Raw genomic sequence first — 25,033 nt, 5'->3', positions numbered from 1 at the left:
TAAATAAATTTGTATATGTCTTACTTATTGCCACCCTATTTATCTAACTTATACACAGACCACATCATGAGAAAGGCCTGGCTAGAACACTTATAAGCTAGAATCAAGATTGCCAAGAGAAATATTGCCAACAGCCTCAGATATGTGGATGACGCCAAAGAACCTGTTGATGAAGGTGAAGAAGGAGAGTGAAAAAGCTGTCTTAACACTAAACATTAAAAAAAAACTGAGATCATGACATCCAGCCCCATCACCTCATGGCAAATTGTTTCTGTTTTTCAGTCACTCAGTCATGTCCAAGTCTTTGCAACCCCCATGGACTGCATCCCATCAGGCTTCTGTCCTTCACTGTCTCCCAGAGATTGTACAAATTCATATCATTGAGTAGGTGATGCCATCCAACCATCTCATCTTCTGTTGTCCCCTTCTGTTGTCCCTTCTCCTCCTTCCTTCAATCTTTCCCAGCATCAGGGTCTTTTCCAGTGAGTTGGCTCTTTGCATCAGGTGGCCAAAGTATTGGAGCTTCAGCTTCAGCATCAGTCCTTCCAATGAATATTCAGGATAGATTTCCTTTGGGATTGACTGGTTTGATCTCCTTGCAGTCCAAGGAACTCTCAAGAGTCTTCTCCAACAACACAGTTCAAAAGGATTACTTCTTTGGTGTTCAGCCTTCTTTATGATCTAACTCTCACATCCATACGTGACTACTGGAAAGACCATAGTATTGACTATAGGGACCTTATATTTCATGGAAAATAGAAAGGGGAAAGGTGGAAGCAGTGACAGATTTCCTTGGGCTCTAAAATCACTGCAGATGGTGACAGCAGCCATGATACTAGAAGATGATTGCTTATTGGCAGGAAAGCTATGACAAACCTGGACAGTATGTTAAAAAGGAAAGACATCACTTTGCTGATCAAGGTCCATATAGTCTTTCAACTAGTCACATATGATTGTGAAAGGTAGACCATAAAGAAGGCAGAGCACCAAAGAATTGGTGTTTTTGAACTGTGGTGCTGGAGAAGACTCTTGAGAGTCCCTTGGACAGCAGGCAGATCAAACCAGACAATCTTAAAGGAAATCAGCCCTGAATACTCACTGGATGGACTGATGCTCAAGCTCCAATCTTTCAGTCACCTGATGTCAACAGCTGATTCATTGGAAAAGACCCTGATGCTGGGAAAGATTGAAGGCAGAAGAAGAAGAAGGGGACAGAGGATGAGATGTTTGGTTGGTATCACTGATGCAATGGACATGAACTTGGGCAAACTCCTGGAGATGGTGAGGGACAGGGACCTGGCGTGCTGCAGTCCATGGGGCTGCAAAGAGTCAGACATGACTAGGCAACTGAAGAACAACAACTGATAGGAATATATCCTCTGTTACAGAAAGCACAATGTCTAAGTGATGAAAGCCCTTAATAAATATATTCTTAATTTTCAAGTAATCAGAGAATGAGCAAGTGAATAGGAGCTACTATGAGTAGCTAACAGTTCCTATCCAGTCACTACAGTTTGTATATTTGAGTGTATGAGGGAGGGCATGTGTGAGGGTACATGTGTTTATATATTTGTGTGTCTGGCTAGTTATATATAACCATACACACATTTATATTTATAATATTATAAAAATTAATAATGTAAACAGTATGTTAGTACTATACATGTGTATTAGTCTGCTAGGGCCTCCATAACAAAACATCACAGACTGTGTGGCTTAAACATAGAAATTATTTTGTTACAGTTTTGGAGGCTAAAAATTTAAGATTAAAGTACCCTCAGAGTTAGTTTCTGGTGAGGCTTCTTATCCTGACTTGCTTCTCACTAGGTGTTACAAGCCTGCCAAAGCAGACAGCCCTCTGGTATCTCTTTCTCTTCTTATAAACACATCAATCCTAGATTAGGACCTTGTGTTCATGACCTTTATTAACCTTAATTACCTCCTGATAGACTGTGTCTCCAAATACAGTCTCATTGGGCGTTAGGCTTCAGCATGGGAATTTTAGGGGGCCACATCTGTCCGGAACATCAGTACAGTTGACATCCAGATTAACTTCTCAAAGGCTAGTTCCTGCAAACAAAAAGAGATTGTTCTGTGTTACATATAGAGGGAGGGATATACTCGGTCAGAGACTTTGCTTCTTTACAAAGTAAGTATAATTCTTTTCTACTTTACTTGATTATATTGAAATACAATTATATTGGAGAAGATTGTAAACCACTTGCAAATAAATCTTTAAACAACAGCTGGATGTAGGTTTAATCGCGTGTCACTGTTTGTTATTTTATGGAAACCAGGTTGAAAAGGCCAGAAGAGGTTGACATCCCACAGGAGGTCATACCGTGAAGGTGTAAACTTAAAGCGGAGATTGTAGAGAACCGGGCTGCATTCTTGGCATGTGCGCTCTTGCAAGGAAGTTAGCACTTATGGTTATATTTAATGTAGGAGCTAATCCCACTTCATTTTGCGCCTGCTTTGTTTTACCTCTCAGTACACTTGGCCTTCATTTAGCCTCGGCCTCTACGTTGGTGTTCCCTGTAAAATCTCGGTGCTGGGAAGCCCTCGCCCCGGCGGCCAGGTGACAGGAGATGGGCTGGGAATCCGCGGAGCTTTTGTAAGGGCGTGGAGCCTCTCGCATACCATTCCCTCCCACCATCACCCCACTGCCGGGAGGCGGAGAGGGCTTCCAACTTCGCTCCAATCCGCGGCCGGTCCTCCCCGGGGTCCCCCTGCTGGGCGACCGGCCCGCCACCGGCCGAGTTGGAGGAACTTCGCCGAGCTCCGCGTCAGACCCGGAGAGGAGAGCGCTCCCTCTCCTTCCCGGCCAGCTCCCTCCCATTGCCCCCGCCTCCTGGTCCTCGCCCAGCCGGGAGCGCCGGTGATAGGACGAGCCCCGGGCGTGCATTGTGTATATGCAAACCAGAGCCCGGCTCCCCAGGTCTGCCCAACCCCGGCCGGCGCTCCGCAGCGGCTGGCGCGGCGGTGGGCGCCAGAACCCCGCACTGTCATGTCCCCGCCGCGCGGCGGGCCACTGCGTCCCCGAGTCGCTATATAAGCGCAGGCCAGGGGACACCCAGAGGGGCTGAAGATGAGGGTGCCCGCGCATGGGCCCCCGCTAACTGCCAACTCCTCCCGAGCCCGAGCGGCGCGCGGAGCCCGCGGCCGCCGAGGACCCGTCTTGGCCGCAGTAGCAGCTGGAGCTGCGACAGAGGCGGCGGCGGAGCCCGTCGCTCCAGCTCATAAAGCCGCGGCCGCAGCCCCGGGGCCGCCGCTGCCCCGGCTGCCATGAGTTGTGCGGAGGTGATGTATCACCCCCAGCCGTATGGAGCGCCCCAGTATCTGCCCAACCCCGTGGCAGCTGCAACCTGCCCCACAGCCTGTTACCACCCGGCGCCCCAACCTGGCCAGCAGGTGAGTCACCGACCGGGCAGCCTGCCGGGGGCGGGGGCGAGGGGCACGGAGAGTATCGGTCTGGGGCTCCCGCGACGACGTCCCTCTGGGATGGGTGGCGCGGAGGATGCTCTGAGAGTTGCGGGAGCGCCCTTGAACAGAAAGCCATCGGAAGAGAAGAGCAGAGCAGAGTTTCGGGAAGGACGAGCAGCCAGGTGGCCGACGGGTGGGGATTCCAAGTGAGAAGTTACCTGGCTGGGGGCTTCAGTGAGCTGTGGTCATAGCCACCCTAGCTCTTAGGGCTCAGTTCTTTGAAGCTCACCAAGGGAACCTGTTTTAAGAATATGTGAGTAATCTTGTTTCCTTTGAAAAGGTGGAGTGTACTAGGGTTTTCTTGATTAAGAGGATGAAATGTGTCACTGACACAGGGAAGGCTATCCGGATAGTGAGCCCACGGAATGTCTGTTCTGGGACTTTTTTGGTGGAACTTGGGTCTAGCGTGATATTCGTCAAATTATATTAGAAGTTCTCTGTAAAGTCTGTCTTCTCCCATACTGTGACTTAGGGGGCAAGTATTGATCCCCAAATCCCTCATCTATTTTTAATTCCATCAAAGCACAGAGGTGCTATGGTTCAGTCTATTGGACAGAACCCTCTCCTTTCCCAAGCCAAGAAGTAACCTTGGATCACTGGATGCTGGATCTCCACCATGCCAAGAGTGACTGAATGCTGTTAGATAAGAAGGGTTCAGGAACTAGGGAGATGATAGCGTTCCTTTAGAAGGGAGAATAGGGTTCTGGGGAATTTAGCACTTGGTATCTCTGGATGTTCCTTTCTGGATGTCACAGAGTGTCAAGGGTTAGTCAGCCTACATAAAGCACATACGTGAGCACGTGGCCAGGGTGTACCAAAGTAGGGTCCTCAGACTCTGGGAGTTAGGCTGGGTTGGTTTGGTGAGACTTAAAAAAATGCTATTTATATACTCTGAGGTGGAGATACCTATCAGGGATCTAGGTGCGCTTTTAATAATAACATCCACAGTGTTTATTGATTTTTTTTTTGTTTGTTTTTTAGTTTCTTAAAAACCCTGTGTTTTATTGTGGTCTTTAGGGTTTGGCTCTTTAATTAACCTGGTCATTTAAAATATTTCCTCTACTTCTGTCTCTTTACTAGATTTATTGTGCTACTCTTTGGAAAGAAATGATAACTTCTGTTTATAATTTAGGGACTGAAATTCAGCTGATTCTGGAAGGGTACATACTCTAGATTCATCTGGTGAACAGTATGAGCTTAACCAGGACAACTAGGGCAAAAGAGGAAGGAGCCTCACTCCGTGGCTTTTTTTTTTTTTTTTTTTAATATTCATCAGCTTCAGCATTTAAAAGCAAGATTACTTTTAGGGAGGGGAATGGGAAAGCTTTGTAATTTGTGGTCAAGGGTAATAGGTTAAAACATTTTGGTTAGGCTCTTTGTTTACATTCTTTGGCTTTAATATAAAAGATATAGGTAATGGAGAAAACCATTTAAATCCAAGTCAGGCAAGGGATGCAGAGAGACATTGGATATCTGTTTTGTGTGTTTTATGAACACTCTGTTTCAGATGAACCACCCTCTTCTTTCCTTTCTTCCACTGCAGACACTGTAGAGGCCTTCAGTTATCAATTGGAACATAGATGAGCAATAAACTCAAACTTTACTAAGCATTCATAAAGGTATTTTTCCCCATCAAAAGTAACTTTAGCAGATTACTTTTGAGTAAGATTTTATTTTCTAGAGTTGTGGAAATAGTTGCATTAAAATATGAATATTTAGTGAGGGTTAGAATTGGAATAATTTTTTGAGCTAGAAAATAAAGTTTGGTACCAGAAAAATTGTAAATAACTAATCATGAAATATAGTTTTTAATAAAAAATGACTCCGATGTCTTATCTAACTTTTGCAGTAGCCCCGGAACCCAGTTCCCAAATTGCATTCTTTTGCTAAGACCATCAACAAATCAAAAAATAAGCTTTCTTTTTCACTTGAAATGTCTACCTTGATGAGTATCATATATTAGTAAATAGTAATTTCTGCTACCCTTTGGGCTTCTGTAGATATTGTTTAAGTAGGCATTAGGCTGAGTTGAGCTTAAGAACTTTGTTGAGAAGTGTGCTTGAAATTTTTATGTTGCTTTTACTGCATTGGCTTGTTTGAGATTATTTTGTTTTGTGGAGTAAAGAAACTATCTGACTATAACTGGCTAGCAAAATAAAAGATAGTAGTGTAACTCCTGTTCTTTTACTGTCAGGAGTTTATTTTGATGACCTATATTTTCTGTTTGAAAAAGGATTAAATCAGGAAATTGTTATCAAGCTGACAACATTTTTAGACTCTGTGGTGTGTGGGTGAAGTGGGACTAATATTGACTTGTCCTCAACATAGTCATCTGAGAATACATATTTTGGTTGTTTTTGCATTCCATAAGTTTTTATCATTATTATCCATGAAGATTGTTTTCTCTGCACATGGAAAGTGACCCCTAGTAGCATCTTGCATGAAAGACAAAAATAAGAGCTACAAGCCCTACTACATTAAAAAAATTGATTTGTTGAGGCCAAGAAGCAGAAAAAGTGATAGAGTGACAAAGTTTAAACATCATTTAGAAAAGGTTAGAAAAGATAGCATTAAAGTTTTGCTGTAACTTCTGTATATTCAATTATCGTAGTGTATCTTTGTGATTTTTCCCTCAAAGCCATGTAGCTCTGAAGTCCTTGTAAATTATTATGCCATAATGGTTTGTTACACTGGATTTTAAACTTAAGTATATTTTCCTTTTAATGTATGATTATATAGCAGAAAATTCTTTTTGAAATAGTAGAACTTCATACTCCAGACGCATGTACTCTCAGCTTTTCCCCTAACAGCACAGAGTATGTTTGAAATCTTAAGTTTTATTTTTTTTATTTGAACATACTATACATTGTTGGTGGGTAATAGGTTAGCACCTTATGTAAATATACCTGTAGAGTCAATTTTATAGTCCTTGACGTTACTTCCTAGAAACTGCATGGCTGTGAATACATTTTAGCGTGGTTTCTAGAGCCAGGATTTGTTGAGGGCTGCTAAGCTCTCTGGTCCCTGTGCCCACCATTTCTTCCTAGCTCGAAAGTATCAGCCCCTACTATCTCCTCAGGAGAACTCTTGACCCCGTCTCTCAGCACATGATCCAAAGGCATGATGACCCTGCAGAACATGTACAGAAAGGAATGTACTTCCATCCTAGTAGTGACAGTAGGAAAAATGGAAAAAAATAAAAAACAAAAACTCAAGATACGTGTCAGGAAAAATTGAGGGAAATAATGTGAAATCATAAATTCCCTTCATACACTGGATTCCTCATCTTAAATGCGGGCAATCTGCGGTTGTCTAAAATCTCCCTCCCTCTCCCCCCATTCTTTCATAATGTTAACATTAGGGAGATACTTAAAGCAGAGCTTTCAGAACTGGGTAGTTCATAGACGAGGCAGTGAAAACAGAGGAGAATAGCCCTTGTTCACTAATTGTGCATAAGGGTTTTTAACAGTCACACTTTGGGCTTCATATATGAGTATATTTAATCTCCCCTCTTCCAGGGTGACAGCTGGGTGACTATACATGCATGCTTCCACTTAAGAGAATTAAAAGTCTTGGGAGGCAGAACTCCAGTTCTAAGTTTGTAAGGGATTTTTCAAGCTCTTTCTCTGGCCTCTGCCACTTTGGTTAGGTCATAAAAATCTTTCCGAGATTCTGTTTGTTAGGAGAAAAAACCCTGGAAAACACACACTTCAACCCCTCCTTTTCCAGATGGAGAAATGCATGTTTATAGGGCTGAAATACCTGACTAAAGATTTCAAAGCTAATGGGTGACAAAATTAGGACCACTGGATGCCCTGCTCCCTAGGATAGCATCTTTCCACCATACCATGTGGTCCCCTGTCTTTTTTTTTCTTGCTATTGTGCAATAGACTTATTTTTGTCTTTAGTGCTCCAAATCAACTTTTTGATAAAGAAGATTAATACGCAGTAGATTCTTTGGCCTTGGGGCTTGAAATTCTTTCCAAGTCCTTGGTAGTGTACGTTTTTAGTTTAGGCATTCCGAAGTCCTTTTGCAGCATTTGTATAATGCTAATGACTTTTGCTATCCATGTTGCATCCTTTGTTGATGAAGCAGAATATCAGTTAGCAAATGAACATGTATTTATTTGAAAATAATATTCAGGAAGTGGTATTAACAGTCAGCTTTAGGTACCTTATATATCATTGCTATTCCAACATAAGTTTAGATTCATTAAGAGAAAAGCATATAATTACATTCTAAATAGTTTCAATACACAGGCCTCTTATTTAAGTGGGAGGATCTAATTTTCTTGCAACTGTAAGCAAGGACTTAAGTGGATTTGTAAGAGTTCATACAGGACTTCTTTGAGAAAGAACAGCCTCTCTGATTCCATACTACACAAAATAACTTGACTGTAGAGACTGAGAAGTTTCAAGTGCCTCAGAGCTTTATGCTCCCAATAACTTTCTAGCCAGAAAATTCAAAGCCAGAAGGAAAATTAAACTTTAAACTAACTAAACTGAACTGTTGTCTCTGGCAATCAACCAAAATGGAGATTACAATACCGATAGTACAGGCAGGCTGGAAAGCCATAAATTCACATGCAGTAAGGCTTCATTCACCAGAAAACCAAATGCCAGGACAAGGAAGCATTCTGTGGAAATTTAAGTTAAGGATATTTTCTCTCAATGCATGGAAGTCCTTCTTTACCTAGTGCTTGGTAGAGGCTCACATCTCACAGAGTTGGAGAAGACCAGGAGATGATAAAGGGAATGAGGGTGATCAGGAGGTAGAATGATCCTTCATGGTACCTCTTTTCGCAACTACAGAAGAGATGTTGTGCTGACCCAGTTTGGCAATATGTACATTTCTATCTTATATCTTTCTGTGCAAAGGGGGTTTTCAGTAAGACTAAAAATATTATGCTCAGCTATTATACAGAGTGAAGGCAGAAAGAGAAAAACAAATATTGTATATTAAAGCATATATATGGAATCTAGAAAGATGGTACTGATGAATCTATTTGCAGGGCAACAATGGAGATGCAGACATAGAGAACAGACGTGCCGTCACAGGGAGTGGGGAAGGAGAGGGTGGAATGAATGGAGATAGTACCATGGAAACGTGTACACCACCATATGTAAAATAGCCAGTGGGAATCTGCTGTATGACTCAGGGAACTAAGACCCAGGCTCTGTGATGGCGTGGGAGGTGGGAGGTGGGAGGGAGGTTCTTGGAGGAGGGGACAAAAATGTATACCTACGGGCTGATTCACATTGATGTATGGCATAAACCAACACAATATTGTAAAGCCATTATCCTTCAATTAAAAATAAATAAATTAAAAAACAAAAACAAAACAAAAAATATTATGTTTGGAATGCTTAAGTCACATTCTAAAGTGAATTTGAGAAGTTAAGTGACTGCTGTTCTAAAACCTGGACACTTAAATTGAATCTCATTCTCATAGGCTGTATTTCCAGTTGGCTTTAAAAAGAAATCTCAAAACTGATAAATCTAGTAATATATAACAATTTATGGTATTATCTCTAGGAAAAACATTTTCATTCAAGAAACAAAGCTCTCTAATACTTAAGTTTCCCGACTCTGGCAGAGACCAGTGAAGAAAGTAATTTTGGTCAAAACTTTGCACTGAATCTTTCAAAAAGCACCTCTTTCAGCAGCTGGTTTTCTACTTCAGCTATTCATTTAGGAAGACCCTAAGAATGCCTTGAACCATTAGATACAAACATTTGCTGCTAGAAGTAAGTCATAAATGCCATATTTATAGATATTTCAGCAGATATCAGATTTATGCTAGTAATTTACAAGTATGATCTAAACTAGGGTAACTGAACTATTTTTCACTTGTCTCCTACTTTAGTAAAGAAGAAAAAAAAAAAAAAAGGAAAGGAAGAAAGGCCTGAAGTGAACAGGTGTCCTTTTCTCTTAAAACTGTATTATTTTAGTGTGCCGAAACACTTGTCCTTAGTGGGTAGGGTGAGAGGATTCGAAGGATGCCTCCTTTCCAGTTCCTGTGAAGACAGCTAAAGGAATTACCCAAACTAATTCCTAGGAATTGAGCTAGATGACCTACGTCTGCAAAAGAATTAGTCTTCACTGATCTGTAGGTTTTTTTTGGCCAGTATCCTGAAAAATCAGAAGAGGCAGCCAATGTACGAAACAAAATTAAGTGTGAATTTGTCTAGAGCTCCAGCATGTTGCTTATTAGGATAGAGAATTGTACAAGCTCTCTGAGATAATCAAGTCAAAATTCCTCATTTTCAGAAGAGGAAGTTCAGGGCCAGAGGTTTTGGTTCTTTACCCAGATTTATGGACTAGTTGTGGTCAAATCTCCTTAACCATTCCAGTTCTTCTTTCTGCTGTGTTCCCTTCCCATCTGGGCTTCCTTAGAAGCAAGAAAAGCAATTAGTAATTTACCCAGTGTTACTGTCTTATTTTCTCATATAAAAATTTTTGAATATTAGCTACTTGGAGAAATTAGACAATTAGCCAGGTAGATAAACCCTCAAGTTCTCTTTATCATTTTCCTTACAACCCTCTCTCAAATGCTTTGACTATCATTTTTGTGGCTCCAAGTCTTTGCACAATGACTGACACAAAGTAGGAATTAACTGACAATTCCATGAACAATAGATAAATTTTTAAAAGTGAAATCATACCCTAAATCTAGTAATGGGATTATATAAACATACCAGAAATTTATATGTCAGAAATGTTGTTTCATTCAAAGCAGTCTGTTTGAGAGAGAACACATACCCTCATGATGTGATCATTGCTTAAAACATTTTGGGAATGCAAATTTTGAAATTCTCTCTCAGCCTGTGGCACATTTTTTTGAACATCTTCAAAACTGGAAAATGTTCATCCTTTAAGGGGGTGGGTTTGATTTTTTGATAATGACCAGAATCATTGAGCAGCAAGTGTGCTCATAAAGAGCCAGTGTTATTTTTGGTTTGCTTCTCCCACTGTTAAGAAAAATAAAAACAAACACACAAAGCTAGCAAACAAATCTTGAGGTATGAATGTATGTTGTAAATTGACTCTGCTCATATTTCCAAAATAGTATTTTCAGAAAAACTTTATTTTGTTTCTAACTTGCTAAGGGGACAACATATTTCTAGATATAGAAGGGCAGGTTCCTCTAGGTATACATATATTTTGAAAAACAATGCTTTATTTAATAATCATATTTTGATACATTTGCATTCCTAATTTTTAAATGTTATAACTAACTTTTGACTTTTCTTAGCATATGATACCATGCTGCCTGTGGGCTTCTGTTTGTTTATTCAATTAAATATTATATAGAGGCTCATTTTCTTTAATCTGTTTTCTTGGCAGATGCTTTCTAGTCAGATAGAAATAAGTTCTAATCCCATCCCTGCCATTTACTAGTTAGATGCTGGCCAAATAAATCAGCTTTTGCATATATAAATTGAGAATAATTATTTAGACTGAATATTTGTGCACCGGTGAGAGTTAGTGAAACAAAATACATCAAAGTTCTGTGAACTATCTTCCTTATCCTGATCCTTATCCTGACCTCCCTCCACCTGATTCCCCCTCCTCCACATAGACTAAGGGCCAAAACATCAAGTCTCTCTGAGATAGATTTAAAAATCTGTTATTCAAGTAAATTCAGAAAAATATGATCAAAGAGAAATGCACTACTTTATGGGATTTATAGTTTTGAAACATTGACTAGAGGCTAGTGGTCCTTTCTTATAGGCCCTAACCATGTCTGTCAGGATGAGAGAATCATTGCCTTAGAGAAGAAAGTCAGTAGAGATTTTTTTTTTAAGTTATTTCCAAATATTCAGTGATTCATTAAAATATTTTTGTTTCCTTAGGAAAAAGTTTCCACATACGCACAGTAATCATTTGGCATTTGTAGGCTTAAGCCTTGGGGACTTAGTGGTATTTGGCTCCTGACATGGAAGCCTTTCTCTTGTCAGACAAATCCTTTCTCCGGCACATTCCTGTGTGAGTTTGTCTCTGTTGTGCCTGATGGCAGTCTGTGAGGTGGTTTGGTATGGTTTGCACTGCCTAGCCAGACTTCCTTCACACTGCTGCTTTCAAGTCTTTCAAAGTTAATTCTAACTTTGTGGCTGTTAGCTCAGTCATTGTTTCATCTAACTGAGGGTTATTTTACCTGAAGAAAACTTGTTATTATTCTGCCATGAGGGGTACATTCAATAAGCCAACTTGTAGTCTTTGAAATTCCTTCTGATGACTTATTTTTGTTAACAATTCTTAAGTGTCTAGTAAGAAAAGCATGAATACTTCTGACAGACTGGGCTATTTTTAGGGAGTGATAGTGCATTTTAAGAAAAATATGAACCACATTGCCTTTCAGCCTGGATTCAGGAAATCTATCTAGGTTCTGATGATTTGAGATTTATTTTCAACGGTTTGAATTTTGTATATTCTTTTCAAGAACAAAGATCATGCTAGGGAAGTTTCATTCCAAGGAGCATACACCAAGTAAATATAGAATATGCCAACAGCGTATATAAGTAACATACTTAGATTTTTTTGTTTTTGAAGGCAAAGAATTGATTTATAGTCACAGAAGAACAGATAACAGAAGGTAGTCAGGGCTTAAGAATCAATGGGAAGGAAGATTAGAAAGGTGTGAATGTCAGCATGTGAATCAATTGCTGTTTTAATTTTGTGTTCCCATTTTCCTCATGATCACACTTAATGTTCAAGAAATGTGTGTAAGTTCAGTGTTGGCATTTTAGGAAGCTATCTGGCTAATCAGATACTTTAGAATTCTTATTTTAACCAGTGATGTTGATGGTGAGGTCATAAATGTGCTTGTGTTGTAAATGTAAATATTTAATTGGTTCACTAAAATTAGTGAAAATTTATACAACTCTATCTCAAAAAAAGTGAAAGAAGTGACAATAAATATGCTTTATGTCTTGTCCATTGGTCAATAAATCATAGGCTCCTTTTCTATTCTATTTGTTTGATAGTCTCCAGCAAATTCATTTAATTAGTAGAAGATCTGCCCCAAAAAGCTAGGAGAGAGAAAAAATAATTATTTTACAATTATCCAAGTGTATTTAAATAAAAGCATATAATATAGATATTTATGTAGTATTGTGTGTATTTGAAAGGAATATTCCAATATATATTTATATAAAACCATATATATATATGTATATTATATATAGGAAATATAAAGATTATAGAGAATCAATGCATCCATTGACAGAGAATTGACAGATAAAAGGTATTTTGATACAATGGAAGATTTTGCTTATCTTTTCCCATTTCATAGTGAAAAATGTGTAAATTTTAGATTAGTTTATTTGTATCCAATCACTTAACAATTGGGCAAAAAAGAATAGCATGAAATTATATAGCAGTTAGAAAATTGTGCAATCTTTACTAGACTGAAAATGTATAGTTTAAATTCAACTGCCAGCAATGTAAAAATTAAGATATTTTATTATCATCATTATTGATCATAATACTATGTTATATTTGCATACAAATGGAAGCTACATTTGTATTTGATTTGCAGTTAAGTCTTTCACATATAACTTATTTTATTTAAATGTCAGTTGCTAATTGGGATAAAATAAACACTTGCCTTTCTTTGGATAATTAACATAGCCAGCCATTCTTTCATTTAAAGAATAAATGTTAAACAAATGAAACAAGGAGATGCAAAGCCTGACTCTCACAAACTGATTCTGTGCTGAACGTTAACAGAGAGGAAGAAAGCGATTTAATGGATAATACTGAACACTTGTGGCAGTGAAGCCACTCTGTAGTAGTTTTAATTTTTTTCCCCATATAAAAACAGTGCTTCTTTCTAACATGCCTGAGAATTCGGCAGAGTGTGTGCATTTGCTTAAAACCGTATAACTTCGGTAAATGCACGTGTGAATAGAGAGTGCCATCAAGAAATTATACTATTCGTTTAACTTCATAATGGAATTTATAGTCAGGAGTAACTTTAGAGGTCAGTTAGTTCAATATTCTCATTTTATATATAACATGTTACTATGGTGTTTTTATTATTGAAGTTAAACATAAACATGTTCAAATCTATGCAAAATAGATTGTAAGAATTTTGTAACCACTCAGTCATTACCAATCACTTATTAATCAGCAAGGCATGTTCACTCACAGGGAATGAATTTTCTATTCATCATGAATCGATAACCCTACTGAAACAAATTTTAAATAAAAAGGAATATATATGTATGTATGTATGAATATGTAGGTATACACACACACACACACGTATATATAATAGCCCTAAATAATAACCAACAGCTTGTAATGTGCCTGAACATTTCAGAGCCTACCTCACATAAGAACAACATATTCATTGCTAGGGAAAAGGTTCAGTTTTTTGAATGATACGTTTATAATCTGTGGCTATAGATTTTGAAGCTAGTAGTTACCATTAGAAACATTAAGAGTCTGGGTTATGTGTTTCGATAACATTTGACAATCTATGCTTACTGATATTCTAGAATGATTCACTTCTTATCTACTCACATTCACTTTCCAGCATCCATTTTTCTCTGAAATAAGAACAATGGTATAACAAATGGTCAGGTTTTGTAGGTATACAGATGGTAGGATGCTCATTTTGTCATTAAAATAATGAATTTTATAATTTTGTAGCATTATCTTTTTATATATATAGTAAAATTGTTGATTATAAAAGCGATAGGTACTTGATGGAAAATATTTGGAAATATTGGAAAGCAGGAATAAGAAAATAACAACTACAAGCCTACCACCCAGAAAAAGAATACAAAACATAACATTTTGGTGATTTTTTTCCACACTACATATCCTTCCCTGCCCTCCTCTGACACACGTGCACACGCACGTGTACATCTGTATATTTTTTGTATTCATTCTGGGCCCACACTTGTACATTCTGTGACCTTTTGCAAGGTCAAAATAGTAACAATAACAATAAAATAAAAAAAATAATAAAACAATAATAACAATGTTTGTTGTAGGATTATAAAGATTAAATGGGGTAATAAATATGAGTGTCAGTCATAATATAAACTATGTCTATAGCTATGATTATGTTATTTTGAAAATATTTTAAAATTATCAAGTGTTTTTCACTTTGAAAGCCATAGTAGCCATTGCTAGTACTTGTATTATTTTCAGTAAGTCATCATAATACCTTTTTCCCCTCCTTTTATGATAATGGTGGTAAGTGGAACATCTAAAAAATATGTTCCATGCAAAATGGATCTTCACACAGGCTTATTTTGTCATTTTAGTTTGATTTTTGAGAAATGAGTTCAGCACATCTGCCAAATCCTTTTATAAGATGCTACATTCCTGTTTTTATTTTAGTGTATTTCATTTATGAAAAGCTCTTTTCTTCTCCACCCCTCCCCCAGGCAGTGAGGCCTCCTTCTCTATTCCTCCCCATCCTGAACTATAATGTTGCTGTACATTAAATCTTTAAAATAGAAAATGGGAACAAAAGTGGAAGGGATCTGTCACTTTCTTTTTTAAAAATTCCTTCTTTTGGTATATCTAGGTTAAAAAAAAAAACAAAAAAACACACACAACTGCCTTTCACAGTCTGAGAATATGCCATGGGATAAAGGACATTTTTTTCCCCACCAAATCTGAAATAACCGTCTTTTTTTCAGGGTGGGAAGCCGAAAGCCGGTTTGGGGAAGGGGGTGGGGGAGATGGAGTAAAGCAAATGAAGAAGAATCAGTTTGCGAACATATGTTAATATTTAGAGTCTTTTTTTTTTTTTAAGTGAACAGTTAACTAGTTAATGCTTTTTAAATTTTTTTTACAAACTGTCTTTGATACTGTGTTTTGTTTATTCCATCCCAGAAGAAGTTAGCGGTATACAGCAAGATGCAGGACTCTCTGGAAGTCACCCTTCCCAGCAAACAAGAGGAGGAGGAGGAGGAGGAGGAGGATGAGGAGGAGGAGGAGAAAGACCAGCCTGCCGAGATGGAGTACCTTAACTCTCGCTGTGTCCTTTTCACTTATTTCCAGGGAGACATTGGGTCAGTAGTGGATGAACACTTCTCAAGAGCTTTGGGCCAAGCCAGCACCCTTCATCAAGAATCTGCCATTTCAAAAAGCAAGATGGGGCTAACCCCCTTATGGCGAGGTAAGAATTCCAGAGCAGATGCTCTCCAGGCCACTGGCTGTGTTTCGCAACCGTCTGTACCAGGTTCCAGCTGGAGACCTGCCCCTGGAGGACGGATATCCACTCGCTTTTTAATTTTTAAGGACAGCAAGGAATTTCTTTCAGACAAACAGCTGGATCAGTTTTGTCACATGTGGAATGCAGGGTTGGAAAGGATGCAGTCACACCCCTTAAATTCCTCATGGAAAGTAGTGATGCAACCGGCCTGAGTTTATAGTGGCAGGACTGAGCTGCGAAGCACCATTCCTTAAGCCCCGATGGCCCAATTTGGATCTCTAAATAATGGGCGTGCCTGGATCAGCGTTTAAAAATTAGCTCTTGCTCATTCCACTAGGTGCTATGTGGTGACATAGCAGAGATCTGAGTCTGCCCCAGGAATACAGACTTTGAAAGCCTTCTGTGTTTGCTTGATGGCTTACTCTGTCCCACTCTGTTGTGATGTTAACTCTTTGTAGTGTACAAAACAGATATCAGTGACTGTATCTGCCTGATTTCTGCTTTTTTTTTTTTTAACCTCAGTAAAGCAAAGCAATAGATTGGGCTTCTTCTCCTTTATTTCCCTCTCCATAGAGGTCACAGAAGTGTGTTCAAATCTTATTTCTGACTCACAGAAAATGATCGGGTGACAACTTAATTGAGATAATTACAACATTAGAGAAAAAACAATCCATCATTCCAATGATCCTTTTAGAGAAATGCATTATGAACTTTTCTTCTGAACTCACCTGGTTCCAAGAAGAATCTAGTGAAATGGTTCTCAAAGTGTGGTCTCCAGGACTGGGAACATGAGCGTCGCAAGGGAACTTGTTAGATATGCAAATTCTTGGGCTAAGCCCCAGACCCACTGAATCAGCAACTCAGAGGTAGAGTAACCTATGTTTTAACCGGCCCTCCCAGGGATTCAGGTGCAGGCTCAGGTTTGATAGTTGTAGATCTAGTGCTGTGAAAATCACAGATTGCCACCTCCTAACTCAGACCTTTGAATCAGACAGAGGGTCCAGAAGGAGGCTCTGGGAGTTACTGTAACAAGTGCCCCAGGCTATCCTGTGATGAGGAAAGGCTGGACACCTGTGTTAGGGGCGGGTGAGAGGTGATGTGTGGCCGCTTCCTTCTCAGCATCAGTAGAAGGGTTCGTACTTGCCTGTCTGCCTGCTTTTCCTTCCCTTTCCTCCTCTTCCCCTCATTCTATCCTTTCACCATCCCTCCCTTCTTTTCTCCTTCCTTCTAGTAAATATGAAAATGTTAATATACACAGAGACTCTAAAGAGGAAGGTGGAATCCACACTCAAGTGACCTAGACCTCAACATAGGTGAATTGGGAAGCATATTGCTTACTTGATTAATAACTATGGACTTACCAAAGAAACTTAGTCATTCGAACACTAAGATGCTAATAGAACCAATGATGTCCTATTAGATAGCACATTGTGAATACTTTTTAAAACCATGGAGGGTGAAATTAGGAAAAGTTCAGTGACCTAGCTGGCTTTAATAAAGTGTTTGATATATCAATAATAAATGCTATCATGACAGCCAGTCCTGGGAAAGTGAGTGAAACTGTCAGTCACTCAGTTGTGTCTGACTTTATGCAACCCCGTGGACTATAGTCTGCCAGGTTCCTCTGTCCATGAAATTCTCCAGGCAAGAATACTGGAGTGGGATGCCATTCCCTTCTCCAGGGGAAAATGCAATGCCTAATTCTTTTAGCATACTGACATATGCAGCCCAGTGACCACTGAACTTGGAATATAGGAATGAAAGTTCCAAATTACAAATAGATGTAAGAGTGATTGTCTAAAGTATCATAACCAGAGTAGTTTTAAGTGAAGTGTTGCGTAAATGTAACAATGCTACAATTCATTGTTTTCCCATAATCTGCCTGACTTAATGGAGAGGACCTTTAGAAAGATGTCAAATTTTAGCATCGAAAGGGTGGATAATGGTAGTGTTTTTAGTATTATTAGAATTTTCTTGGCGTTATCTTGAATTTGGCCTACAAATCTGTCTCCTGTTTCATTCATTGACATTGACTTATGCAGCAGATATTTATTAAGGTCCTGCTATGTTCTAGGTAGTGGGAATATATCAGTGGACAGGAGAGTCTAAGCTTGTACACTCATGAAGCTTTCTAGTAGAAGAGACAGAAGTAAATATATCAATATATTGAGATGCAAGGTATTGTTTTACCTTGTTTTATTTAGGGTGACAATAGATGGTCTAAGATTTTTATTTCAGTACATACCCAAAGTAAATAAGAGTGCTTCTCATCACACAGATGTCTAGAGGAAGATTACTGAAGACAGTGCAAAGGATCTGAGGAAGGACTGAACTTGAATGTTCAATGAGAAGTCAAAATGCTGGTGTAAGTGGAGTGAAAGGAAAAGGTGTAGGTAGAGACCAGAATTTTTAGAGCTTTGTAAGTTAGTTTATCAGAATAGCACAGGCAAGCATAGCATGCTTTTCAATCTTCATCTCTCCCTCTTCAGCTAAGACTATATGTGTCCTGTTTAGTTATCTCACATCATTTCCCCAATACTCAGGATAATGCACTTCTATATGAAAAATATGGAATATAAATTGAATGATCAAGTGATTAAATTAAATGAACCAAATTCATACTATGTACCCAGGATAAGAAAACAAAAAAGTCCTTAATAGAGAATTTATAGTAATAAGTTGTAAGAAATCTTTGGGTACAGTTTTATTTATAAAATAAGGGACTTGAATTAAGGGATTGTTGTGTTTCTCCATGAAGTTGTGATTTCAAATGTATTACTTACTATCCAATTATAAATAAAACTTTGTCATAGTTGTGAATTGGTGTTTTTAGTTAAGTGTACATAAGTTGAATAAGATTCATAGGAAATTTCCAACATAAAATTAAGAATTTGGTGACTATGTTATAGAAAAATGTAATAGGGATTCCCATATCTGGTGAAGAGAGTTGCTTCAAACATTAACTGCCAAAGCAACACCAGTTTGCATAATGCTGTCTTTGGTTGGATTATGTTTGTTTGGGGTTCAAAATTGGACCTTATTATTGCTTGGTGGCAATGTTATCCTCGATGCTCAAAGTATCTCTGAGAGTAGCTTCAACTATAATATGTGTGTATTATTACTCATCTCCTATTGTTGTTGTAAAGATTTTTTGATGATATATATGAATAATTTAGCATAGGGCTTGATGCAAGGCATTAACTGAAGGTCAGATGACTTTTCTCTCTTAAGTAAGTTTTCACTCATTTGGCACACAGAAAACCAACCTTCTGTCTTTATTCAGAAACATTGTTTTCTGGAAGTTTGTATTCCTGACAAAAAGCACAGTGTCTTGAACATACTAGATACGGAAGGCTATTGACAATTTTGATGGCCATGGCAGTAATACTTTATGAGGAGCTGTTGACCAGCTGTATTAAATTAAAGGGTCTAATTTATGGCATGAGGTTTTTTTTTTACAGTGCTGCACAAGTGCTGTAGTGCTTCAAAGGAATTTAAAATTGAATTGTGTTTGATTGCCGAATATATTTCCACAGTAAATCTTCAGGCAAGTGATAGAGTGTCAGCTAATGATGGAATCGTGGTCATACTTTGAGCTTGTATCTTGATGGACTTAGGAAAGTCCTCTCTAGATGTTTTGTGACTTTTCCTGTCCTTTCCAAAGGAAATATTTGTCCTTTATTAGGCACAACATCACATGAACTACCTCTTCTCCCACTATATCTTCTAATGGATTATATAGGGCTTCTCAGTTAAGAAAACCTAATGAATCTGATTGTCTCATCCCATCCAAATAGAAACATCAACTTCAAATATATCTATTCCCTGATTTCAGTGCTTAAGTTTTATTACAGAAAGTGTGTATGTGTGTGTTTGTGTGTGTAGGAAAAGGGAGTAGTTAAGTCAAGACATAGCCAAATAGATCACTGACTTAAAAACTATGCTGAATGGTAAACTTGATATTATTTTTTCTTTTTATGATTGCAAAGTAAATATATTCTGCATAATTGATCTACACAGTATCTTCTTGGAGCAACGTTCTCATAAGAAAGATCTCTCAAAATGAGCACTAAACTCAGAGAGCAAAAATAAAGAAGGGGAAGGAGGGCCTGTCTCTTGGGTCAGCTGACACAGGGAAGGAGAGAGTTGAGCAGCCTCTCCAGGAGGCCATTGGAAGTGATTACTGTGGGGAAGTTTAAAATAAACACTTTGGAGAAAATTGAGGCCTGGTTTATCTCAGTTACTTGCCTTCAGGGATTATGGGCATCTGATAGCACCCCATGAAATTCTCATTTTAGAGTCACAAGGACTATTTTAAGCAACTCTAGAACAAAATAAGTGGAGTTCAATCTTTGTACATAATAGTAATGCTTAATTACTGAGTGACAGGTAACACTGGAACACATATCAGTTCACCTCTGACCACAAAATTTATTTTTATAGAAAGTAGAACAAGAGGAAGAAAATTGTAGACTGAGAATGGAGAAACATTGCTTTTCACTAAGGTTAATTAAAAAGGTAAATATTATCTTTTAGCATGGATGTTTTCAGTCAGTATTAACTCAAAGCATATGTTTTCTGGAAATTTTTAAGATCTTCAGTTCAGTTCAGTCGCTCAGTAGTGTCCAAGTCTTTGTGACCCCATGAATCACAGCATGCCAGGCCTCCCTGTCCGTCACCAACTCCCCAAGTTTACTCAAACTCATGTCCATCAAGTTGGTGATGCCATCCAGCCATCTCGTCCTCTGTCATCCCCTTCTCCTCCTGCCCCCAATCCCTCCCAGCATCAGAGTCTTTTCCAATGAGTCAACTCTTTGCATCAGGTGATCAAAGTATTGGAGTTTCAGCTTCAACATCAGTCCTTCCAATGAACACCCAGGACTGATCTCCTTTAGAATGGACTGGTTGGATCTCCTTGCAGTCCAAGGGACTCTCAAGAGTCTTCTCCAACACTACAGTTCAAAAGCATCAATTCTTCAGTGCTCAGCTTTCTTCACAGTCCAACTCTCACATCCATACATGACCACTGGAAAAACCATAGTCTTGACTAGACGGACCTTTGTTGGCAAAGTAATGTCTCTGCTTTTGAATATGCTATCTAGGTTGGTCATAACTTTCCTTCCAAGGAGTAAGCGTCTTTTAATTTCATGGCTGCAGTCACCATCTGCAGTGATTTTGGAGCCCAGAAAAATAAAGTCTGACACTGTTTCCACTGTTTCCCCATCTATTTGCCATGAAGTGATGGGACCAGATGCAATGATCTTAGTTTTCTGAATGTTGAGCTTTAAGCCAACTTTTTCACTCTCCTCTTTCACTTTCGTCAAAAGGCTTTTTAGTTCCTCTTCACTTGCTGCCATAAGGGTGGTGTCATCTGCATATCTGAGGTTATTGATATTTCTCCTGGCAATCTTCATTCCAGCTTCTGCTTCCTCCAGCCCAGCATTTCTCATGATGTACTCTGCATATAAGTTAAATAAGCAGGGTGACAATATACAGCCTTGACATACTCCTTTTCCTATTTGGAACCAGTCTGTTGTTCCATGTCCAGTTCTAACTGTTGCTTCCTGACCTTTTAAGATCTTAGAAACCCATTTTTCATTTTAATATAGTCTTCATTTTTGGTGGCTCAGACAATAAAGAATCTGTCTGCAATGCCAGAGACCTGGGTTCGATCCCTCGGTTGTGTAGATCCCCTGGAGAAGGGAATGGCTGTTCACTCCAGTAATCTTGCATGGAGAATGCTATGGACAGAGGAGTCTGGCGGTCCCCAGTCCATGGGGTCACAAAGAGTCGGACATGACTGAAGGGCTAATACTTTTACTTTCTTTTTTTCCCAAAATTAATAAAATATTTTTTTAAATTGTTTAATTTTCTCTTGCATAAAATATTTACCTTTAGATTTTTTTCAGAGAAACTGAATGTTAATGTAAAACATATCCCAGCTACTGTGAAATTGAAAAGTACCATGTTAAGCTCTTTTATGTCTCTCAGACATATTTCTGTTAAAAATCACACCAGTGAGATTACTGGGTATGCATTGGGTAGGTTTATTAGACAATTTATTTTTTTTCCTTTTTGTTGTTTAGAAATAGGGTATGTATGTTTGTGTGTATTTTCTAATCCCAAATGCAAACTGAACCAAAGTATATCTAGACATTTTGTACGCGTTAGACTCAGTGTGAACGTCATCCAAATACTGTCATTGAGCCCAAAGTCACCATAGAGTGTTAATATCACATAGTTCTGAATTGCTGAAAAGTAATATTGCGTGGAAATACTGTGTGCAGTTTTTCATAAGCTTTTTCATCCAAAAAATGTGGCTGTGATTAAATACTTGTAAGCAAAGAGTCATGTAATGAAAAAAATTTACATACATATGAAATAAGCGTACTGATTCCCAGGCATGAAACAAAGAATATCATCTGTTTCTTTGTATCAAGAATTTCTTTTTAAACAATCAAGATACCAGATAGTGATTTTGAAATGTAGACTTGCCTATAAACATATTTTCAATTCAATATCTTTTCATTTATTTGTAGAATGCAACATTATTTTTTCAAAACACTGCATTGATCTCTGCAAACTTTATGTTAATCTCAGGAGACACACTGACTGGCAAAGTACTAAAGTTGCTTCTAATTTGATTTTTCCCTGGCACATTCTAAAGCTTTGTTCAGCCTTTATGGGGTGTGTTTTTTAGAACAGACTTCTACTTTCAATGATAACATGTTCACTAATCACAATACAATATGTAATAAATAGGATAATATTTTTGTAAGGAATTTTTTCATTATTTATATTTCTTCATGCATATCCAAAATGTGTAAACATCTGTACCATATATTAGGTCCATGGACATGAATGAAAGAAACAAAAGGAAAGCATCCAGGAAAATGGCATATACTCTCTGTGCTTTTGACATTTTAACGGGAGATATTAATAAGGAAACTCTATCTCTGGCACACACCTGTGGGTTGAGTTCAGCTGTTATTATGGGATTCTGGTCCCACAAGAGATAAAACTTATGAGCAGAATGAAGCGTTTGGTACCAAAGATTGGATCTCTGAGAGCAAAGGAGCAGGTCGGTGGCGGCAAAGCTGCACTATGTAATATAAGAAGCCTCTACAAGCTCTTTCATGAGTTTTTTTTTTTTTTTTTTTTTTAAACTTTACATAATTGTATTAGTTTTGCCAAATGTGATCTATTTAGGCATTGTCCTCCTCTGACATATGAAACCTGGGTGCCAATGACAAGAAGGAAAATTGTGTAAGGTGTAGGAAGAAAATTCAATTTGCGTTACATGACGGCAGTGCTAAGTCACTTCAGTCATTTCCGACTGTTTGCGACCCCATGGACTGTAGCCTGCCAGGCTCCTCTATCCATGGGATTCTCCAGGCAAGAATACCCAGAGTGGGTTGCCATGCCCTCCTCCAGGGGATCTTCCTGACCCAGGGATTGAACCCATGTCGCTTGTGTCTCTTGCATTGGCAGGCAGGTTCTTTACTACCAGTGCCACCCAGGAAGAGGATATATGATGGACATTTGTAGAATATTTCTATGAGTTTTGAACTTTAAATGTTGACTGCTTTCACTGTGAGTATGATAGAAATATTCTTGAAATTGAATTTTCTTCCTACACCTTACACAATTTTCCTTCTTGTCATTGGCACCCAGGTTTCATATGTCAGAGGAGGACAGTGCCTAAATAGATCACATTTGCCCAATGCCAGTAGGCTTGACTCTAAGTGCTATTTTCTAATAGATTGTGATTGTGATAAAACTAAGTCATCCAAGTAAAACTTTGCCAGGTTTGCTGGAAGCTTTGAAGAATAGTTTGCTTTTCATCCTTTGCCTCTACAAGATCATCATCATTTATGTTTCCTCAAGGATTTGAGATCCAAGGAGATTCTGGGCAGGGGCTGGGGGGAGACTTGAATTGAGACACTGAAAAGTTGTCTATCTGTGGATGGGGTGGATGATAGCTCTGCGGTGAGGCTGACGGGGAGAGATAGGAAGAGCTTACAGTGTAGTGACTTAGCCTTTAGTGAAGCTAAAGAAAGAAAATATTTGAAACAACCCAGTGATATCCTAACTATGTTCATCAAAGTACATATATGGAAGTTGAGTCAAGTTACTTAAAATTTCCCTGAGGTTAAAAAAAAAAAAAAAACTATGTCCTGAAAGTTTATGAAGAATGTGGACATGTCTGACATGTCCATGTTCTTACTTCAGAAACTTTTATTTCACATAAACTTTTTCATATAAACTTATTTCACAGTACTTCTTGGGATATCCTTCATTTCATGGAGATATCTAGCAAGGTTCTTTTATGTGGAGCCCAGTATAAAAATGCTGTTGTACTGTACATGCATAACTAATGTACTAACAACCTTATCTTTATAGATAGAAATAATCCATAGGACATGTCACAGAATGGTTAGAAGCATGGGGCCAGAAGATATTTGGAATTAAATGAGCTCAAATGCCTTATATTTGATTGGAAGACACTAAGCCACAAACAAGGCAACAGATCACTTTGGTTCCTACAATAAGAGAGGATGACTGCTGGATACCAGCTCTCGACCTGGGCTCTCCAGACTCCCAGGCCAGGGCTTGCTCAGTTACCTGTGCTGGACGCAACAGGCTACGGCTGGAGTAGCTATTTCTCTAAACACAGATCTTACCATAACCCTTCCTAGGAACTATACTCCATAAAAATTAATTTAAAAAGTAAAAACAAAACTCTTTTTAAGCTCACTGGACCTCCTCAGGATAGTACCCATATTTAGTGCATGGCTTGTAAGGCTATGAAAAGCCAACCTAGGCAGTATATTAAAAAGCAGAGACATTACTTTGCCAACAAAGGTCCATCTAGTCAAAGCTATGGTTTTTCCAGTAGTCATGTATGGATTTGAGAATTGGACTATAAAGGAAGCTGAGCACTGAAGAATTGATGCTTTTGAACTATGGTGTTGGAGAAGACTCTTGCGAGTCCCTTAGACTGCAAGAAGATCCAACCTGTCCATCCTAAAGGAAATCAGTGTTGATTGTTCATTGGAAGGACTGATGCTGAAGCTGAAGCTCCAAAACTTTGGCCATCTGATGCAAAGAACTGACTCATTTGAAAAGACCCTGATGCTGGGAAAGATTGAAGGCAGAAGAAGAGAAGGACAGAGAATGAGATGGCTGGATGGCATCACCAGCTCAATGGACATGAGTTTGAGTAAACTCCAGGAGTTGGTGATGGACAGGGAGGCCTGGCATGCTGCAGTCCCTGGGGTCATAAAGAGTCGGACACGACTGAGCAACTGAACTGAACTGAACTGTAAGGCCATACCCATCTGGGTCCTTCTTGGACCGTAGTATGT

At 38.7% G+C, this 25,033-nt stretch overlaps 1 protein-coding gene across 4 annotated transcripts in view; it reads left to right on the top strand.

Annotated features, from left to right (window-relative positions):
- Positions 1–2,961: 2,961 nt before the first annotated feature.
- VGLL3 (vestigial like family member 3) overlaps positions 2,962–25,033 on the top strand; it is a 58,903-nt gene continuing 36,831 nt past the window's right edge. The window contains exons 1-2 of one of the 4 annotated variants that reach the window (XM_027552015.1): positions 2,962–3,411; positions 15,347–15,629. In XM_027552015.1, coding sequence (XP_027407816.1) covers positions 3,286–3,411; positions 15,347–15,629 — 409 coding nt within the window. In that variant the 5' untranslated portion in view covers positions 2,962–3,285. Of the gene's footprint in view, positions 3,412–3,500; positions 3,737–15,343; positions 15,630–25,033 lie in introns of those variants that run through there. The other 3 variants (XM_027552150.1, XM_027551940.1, XM_027552096.1) reach the window with 3 other exon arrangements.

The sequence above is a fragment of the Bos indicus x Bos taurus genome, chromosome 1 (genome assembly GCF_003369695.1).
Source record: "Bos indicus x Bos taurus breed Angus x Brahman F1 hybrid chromosome 1, Bos_hybrid_MaternalHap_v2.0, whole genome shotgun sequence".
Lineage (NCBI taxonomy): Eukaryota > Metazoa > Chordata > Mammalia > Artiodactyla > Bovidae > Bos > Bos indicus x Bos taurus.
This window is presented reverse-complemented; position numbering and strand designations above follow the sequence as displayed.